We start from the raw sequence: 7,053 nt of genomic DNA on the forward strand, positions 1-7,053 counted from the left end.
GTGCGTGAGAAGACTCGGCAAGCCAAGTAAGATCGTTGCCAGTGCCCCTGGACTGGTTCTTGTGCGAGTGGCACATGAGATGCACCATTTTGAGTGTGGCCGTTGCCAGTACCGCCTGACTGGCTCCCGTAGGATTTTCGAGCGAGATCGTTGCCAGTGCCCCTGGACTGGCTTGTGCGGGTGGCACATAAAAGACACCATTTCGAACGTGGCCGTTTTCGTGCGGGTGACACGTAAAAGCACCCACTACACTCTCTGAGTGGTTGGCGTTAGGAAGGGCATCCAGCTGTAGAAACTCTGCCAAATTAGACTGGACCTCCAATGTAATTATAAATATGCCGGTTACTGTCCACTAAATAGTAATTATCCCATCAAAGGAATTGCTTATAGGGCTGGCCTTTAAACAACACAACATAATAAGCTAACTTGTTTATTAGTATACTTCCCCCTAGCAATAAACTTGTTTTCTAGTATACTTTGTAGCCCCAGCTATGGTGAAGCATGAACGTCTAGCCTGAATTTTAGCCTCATTGGTCTTTCATTAGCAGAAGTATCTCTTCCACACATGCCATGACTAAAGATGATAGCAGTAATTTGGTGACTGAATCGGTTGATCTTGGCCGTTGACAGTTTGTTGTCTGTTCATCCACTCAGCATCTAGTTCATCAGTTGAAATAATTCACATCTACCATGCTGTATCCCATGATTTCAGTATACTACAGCTCAGGTGGTTACATGCTATTTTACCCATAGCTAGGACACTGACAGTTGCTACAACTCAAGGTCTGAGAAGAGTGAAGAACAATAGCAGTTACGAAGTGGTTCCACACTCCACAAAACTCTGGAACATCCAAACCTGGATCCCACTACTGGATGCAGAATTGTTAACATGCCAGGCAAAATGCTTAGCTGCATTTTGTCTATCCTTATGTTCTGAGTTCAAATTCTACCAAAGTCAACTTTCACTTTCATCCTTTTGGGGTCAATAAATTAAGTACCAGTCAAGCACTGGGGTTGATGTAGTTGACTTGTCCCCTCCCCTAAAATTTCAGGCCTTGTGACTACAGTAGAAATGATTATTATAATATACTCTATATACAATATTAATATATATTATTAAGTTGAGTTTGTGTTTAAATCTTGCTTGGATTATGTTTTTAATATAAATGTTTACGTTGAGTCAATCTCCTTGAAAAACTAATCTTGTGTATAACAATGAAAATAAACCATTATTTATAGAATAAATGAAAAGAGTGTTCTTACCTTGAGGAATATAAGTAAGGTTTGTTGCTGGGCTTGACTGAGAATATCTGTCTGCAGGTAATGAAGAATTGCAATACATAAATAGATTTGGTAGTCAGCTCCAAGAACACAGCATGTACATATGTAGTGTACAATATCTGACCAATCTAAATAATTCCAGAAACACTGCTGGAGCCATTGTTGACAAACCTGTTATTGGAATAAGATCAGCAGTTGTAAATGTATCAATTAATATTCACTGAAATTACAGTTTGGATAACTTTACTAATGAATACATTACAAGGATAAAACCAGAGTCAACTAAACTATTGCGTGACAATCCTACTTTAGATGTTTAAGGCAATAGTTCTCTGTCAGGTTTAATATGTTATGTAATGTACTGATTCCTAATACGTGCATGTATGTATGCATTTATTTTTGTGTGTGTGTGAGTGTATATACATATATATACATCATGCCAGCATAGATGACGGATGTTAAATGACGATGATGATGATGATATATCTATATCTATCTCTATATATATATATATATATATACACATACACACCCACATGATGATGATGCACACACACATGCATAGTACAGGTATGGGTATGTGGTTAAGACATTTGCTTTGAATGTGTGTGGTTAGAGGTTTGAAACCACTATGTGGATGTTGCTGGTTGGCATCCTATACTATAGCTGCAAGATAAACATCTTGTGAGTGCAATAGACATACAGAACTGGAGAATCCTCTTGTATGTGTGTATGTATATAAGGTTCTGGGAGGGTAGAAAGATAGAGTATTTCAACCTGAGCTTTAGGCTATCTACGCTGTCGGATTCCAGACTAATATTGAAATTCTTCAGGTGTAGAAAATCCAGGTTTCACAACAGTAAAACCATTGTGTGGGTTTAGTACAGACTAAAATATAATCCAAATAAGAAAATAAAAAAAGGACTTTAACACATCTTTAATGACCAGTTACAATTGTTTCAGTACCAACTCTGCTTTCATCACCAGTTCATGCTAAAGTTCCAAGTGAAAATTTATGCAATATTTGCAGTTTTAAACATTAAAGTTGCATTTCTTCAAACCCATGTCAAAGGTGTGCTCTTACTTTGTGCATGTAATGCAAATGGTAAAGACACGGTGCTACAGAACAACTGTCTAATCCATGCAAGCACTGACAAAATGGATGGACGATGATGGTGATAGTGTTGATGATGATGTCAAGAATACGAATTGTCATATATATACAGCTGAAAAATAAGCACCCAAAACACTGAAACTGCATACCTGAATAGAAGAAAATCCAGACATTGTGAAGGCAGCTGCTACAAGTGGCAACTCAGTTTGCAATAGGAAATCAACATAATGAGCTGTTGTTGAGTAAAGGACAGATATCTCACTTGCTACGGGTTCAACCTGTGAATTATAGAAATAAGACTGTTTTATTTTTAGAATAAAGTATCGACATGGAAGAGTGATGTATTTTAGTAGAAATGTGATTAGAAGGGAAACAATTGCTTGTTCTTGGAGCAATTAAAAATTGTTCTTACGGTAGAATTTCCACAAAATTTTATCTATTCTTTGCGACATCTGTATAAGGAGATTTGTCAATACATCTGTATTGTCATTTTACTACAAAATCAGATTCATTCATTCATTCATTCATGTCTGCCTGGAGAGGTTGCTGCTGGAAAGTCATGTGTGGCAGCAGGGTTTGACTCTTGGTCAAACCTCCAGAAAGAATCAGATATGGTAGTCAGAGAATTTCTACTACTTCCATCAGCTACAAGTTCTGGCCTCTTAATTCCCCTGATTGTAACTCTTGTGTTGGGTGTGGTTGAGAAAAACGCCAGCAGCTCTGCCTGAAACACTGAGGCCAAGATCAGTGATGAATGCATGCACCAGAGCTGTTTTGAGGCTGTGGGGGAAACTGAGGGCAGCTACTTTGAGTAAATTGTTATCTCCCAACCAGAATCTAGCTGATATTTTTTGAGTTTACCCTTAAATTACCAACTACCTTACAGCAAGGCCTATACATAGGTAATGCATCAGTAGTGCCTACAGATACATTTATCCCTTAGACGGTTGTATAACCACTAACTCATAATTTTTATATCTATATGTATATATGAAAAATGGAGGGTCCCAGCTGACATGATCAACGAAACAGCTTGCCCGTGAAATTAACGTGCAAGTGGCTGAGCACTCTGCAGACATGTGTACCCTTAACATAGTTCTCGGGAAGATTCAGCATGACACAGAGTGTGAGAAGGCTGGCCCATTGAAACACAGGTACTACTCTCACACACATACACACATATATAGATATATAAATATTTGCGAGTTAATGAGTGTAGTACAGTGGAAAATACACATTTAGTAGGTTTACTAGGAAATACTCCAGTAACTTTCTCATATTATAAAACAACAACACCTATTGATTTAAAATTTGAGTGAAATTTTATATTTTTCCTCTGTTACTCACTCTCCTAGTGTCCTTTGTAACTATATATCTCTTCTTATATCACTTGCCATGTATCTAGAATCATTGCCTACTCTCTCATTTATGCTCCTTCAGTTATAGGGGCACTTTAGGTTGTTAGCCTTGCAAGTAATGAGATGATTTTCACTAGTGCTGGCACCACAAAAAGCACCCAGTTTGTACTGCAAAGAGGTTGATATTAGGAAGGGAATCCTGCTGTAGAAACCATGCCACACTAGACACTGGAGCATAATGACACATTAGATCCCGTTCAACTGTTTAATCCATGCGAACATGGATGCTGGATATTAACCGCTGTTGATGATGATGATTCCTAATAACATAAACAGAGTAATCTCATAATCAGCGCCTTTTTTAAAATACTTAATTGAAATTTACTTCCACTTCCCTGATATTGCTAATCCTTTTGAAAAATAATAACCTCCTCTAAAGGTTTTAGTCTTTAAATCTACTAGGAGAAGACAGCAAAAAAAAAAGATCCCAACTAACTACAACCCCTATCATGTACTGTGGCATGTTTGAGCAGTTATGTCAAAAACTGAACAGGCTATTTGTTATGAAAGAGATGAAAAATTATGTGAAAATAATTTCCTGCCATCAGATCTTTAATTTCATGGATTGGCAGTTAAAAATGTTTCATTAAGTTTATTATTTTATTTTTGCACAGTTTTATATATAAAAAAAAAACAAACAAAAAAAAAACTAGTTGCATTTTTAAAACAGAAAGAAATATAATGAACAGAAAATGAACACTCACCACCATTAGAGAATAAACTGGCCATAGAAACTTCGATATTGTTAAATGAGATATATTGGTTAATAACTTCAAAGCTTGTTCTTTATTTCCTTGAAATACAAGGTAGATGGAAGCAACAAACCAGTCGAACACTTTGAAGTTACTTTGAAGACATTCTGGTAGCATTTAAGGAATGTTTCTTTTAAGAAGGTACAAATACAATTTAGATTTAAATAATGATGTAACCTCATGGATTTGATACATACATTCTGTTTTAACTCCCCATCTAGCACACAAATAATTCTTTTCAACTGGTTTCTTTGAAATAACTAACAGGTAAACATTGGTTTTAGTATAATAGCTTCATGTGAATATGGTTTCCGTTACAGCTGTAATTACGTGATAGTTTTGTTTACATAGTCACCAGCAAACTACCTGCATACCAAAATGCGACAAAACACCACAAAGCTATCACTTGAAAGAAAACAGACAAGAAAAATGTTACCTATAAATTAGTTTTCTTTCATATTCATCAAGCATAATAGTTTTCTTTCCTTTTTATAGATTTTGATACTTTTGTATTCCAACTGATGTTGATATTTATAATCTTTCTTGATTTCATAGATTACATATTCTTGAAAGATGAATTACATTCTATAACTACTTCAAGCAGTGAAAAGGATATAGTTATTTACTTTTCTAAACATCTCACTCTCATAAAACCAAATTTGATGAGAAACAATGTTAATCTACTCATCGAGAAATGTCTGTTACAAGTAAATTTTACTGATATTCATGTAAATTAGGGCAAGTATTTATTTAGTGACACATTGGAATAGTGAGGTGGAATATGAAAACTAAGAGCCAGTTATTTAATACAGAAATGTGAGAAGTAAAAAATGTTAAAGTCTCCCAGATTCCATGTGATTCTAAACCAAATATTTTCAAGACTCCAAGAAATTCTGTACACTAAATTCACGCATCTAATTGTGTCTATACACCAATGACACATCTAATTAGTCAGTGTGAATCCGAAATGTCACACAACTAATTAGCTATTGTATTTAAACACCAAAGACTCACATGTAGCTAATGATTGTGTAACTACAAAATCACACACTTAATTAGTCATTGTCTTTTAATTTTCTACTTCTTTCAGTCATTAGACTGCAGCCATGCTGGAGCACCACCTTGAAGAATGTTTTAGTCAAATGTATCAACCCCAGTACTTATATTTTTAAAAGCATGGTACTTATTGTATTGGTTTCTTTTGCTGAACCACTAAGTTATGGGGATGTAAACACACCAACACTAGTTATCAAGCAATAGTGGTGGGGACAGACAGAAAGACACACACACACATATGACAGGATTGTTTCAGCTTCCGTCTACCAAATCCATTCACAAGACTTTGGTCAGCCTGAGACTATAGTAGAAAACACTTTGCCAACATATCACACAGTGGGACTGAACCTTGAACCATATTGTTGGGAAGCAAGCTTCTAATCACACAGCCATGCCTGCAACTATAATTGTGTTTATTATACATCAAACTCACACATGTAATTAGTCATTGTGTTTATACACTAAAGTCATACATCTAATTAACCATCGTGTATCTACAAAGTCACACACTTCAAAGTCAAACATCTTCTTAACCCTTGTGTATCTACGCCAAAAGTAGTATGGGATTAATAACCTTTCAAATCAAATCTGATTACTTAAGATTATCTCTACAGAAATTACAGCCAGCACTGATTTAGTACAACATTTTGTATCTGAGTAGGCCTAATGTAAACACCAATGAGACTGAAGCTGAAAAATGAGTAATGAGTGGCTAGCACACAAGAACAGTGTATTGACTTATAAAAGTGTTTGATATACTTTGTAGTATACCATGGTTGCATGACGAAATACAGTGTCCCTACAAGCCTTTAACAAATCTGATTAAGTTATTTGTCATGCCATCATAGTGCTGGCTGCTCTCCATGCCATGCCACCCCTAACAGAATCATGGTCTGAATGCCACAAGCTTCCCTTCTCAGCTTGAGCCAGCACGGCTGGACCAAGAGGATGGTAAAAGGCCTAATGGTATGACAATTTTCTTGTTCTATGGCGGTAGGCCCTCTCATCTGGGATGCTACATGCTGTGACATCTTCTCCAGTGGCAACTTGATGTGTTCAGCTACAAGCCCAGGCTCTGCTGCTCATCAAGATGACAAAAGCAAACTGTCAAGGTATTCGTCACTCTCTCTAACAGGTTCATGGTCAAGCCTGTGGCAGTGGAGACCTCTGGCATTCTTGATCTCTAGATCATATCTCTGCTCACCGTTATCAAAGATGGGTGTCTGCAAATGTGATCCCTTTGAGTCAGAGTGGTTGTTCCAGAGCATCTCCCTCACCATCCTCTGGGGCCTTTTCCATTTTGTCTGCTGGGACCATGAAGTGGTCTGTCTTACAGGTAATTGTATGTTCCACTCCTTAATGTAAAGTTACTCCATATGTATATATATATATATATATATATATATATATATATATATATATATATATATAT

General features: G+C 36.5%; 1 protein-coding gene across 1 annotated transcript in view; it reads right to left on the reverse strand.

Moving 5' to 3' along the window:
• The window catches only part of LOC106883773 (protein broad-minded), a 264,423-nt gene that overhangs the window by 4,017 nt on the left and 253,353 nt on the right, over positions 1-7,053 (reverse strand). Inside the window, exons 30-32 of the mRNA XM_052967655.1 lie at positions 4,518-4,680; positions 2,545-2,673; positions 1,264-1,452 (exon numbers count right to left, since the gene is read on the reverse strand). Of these exons, the coding sequence (XP_052823615.1) occupies positions 1,264-1,452; positions 2,545-2,673; positions 4,518-4,680 (481 nt within the window). The remainder of the gene's footprint in view (positions 1-1,263; positions 1,453-2,544; positions 2,674-4,517; positions 4,681-7,053) is intronic.

The sequence above is a fragment of the Octopus bimaculoides genome, chromosome 4 (assembly GCF_001194135.2).
Source record: "Octopus bimaculoides isolate UCB-OBI-ISO-001 chromosome 4, ASM119413v2, whole genome shotgun sequence".
Taxonomy (NCBI): domain Eukaryota; kingdom Metazoa; phylum Mollusca; class Cephalopoda; order Octopoda; family Octopodidae; genus Octopus; species Octopus bimaculoides.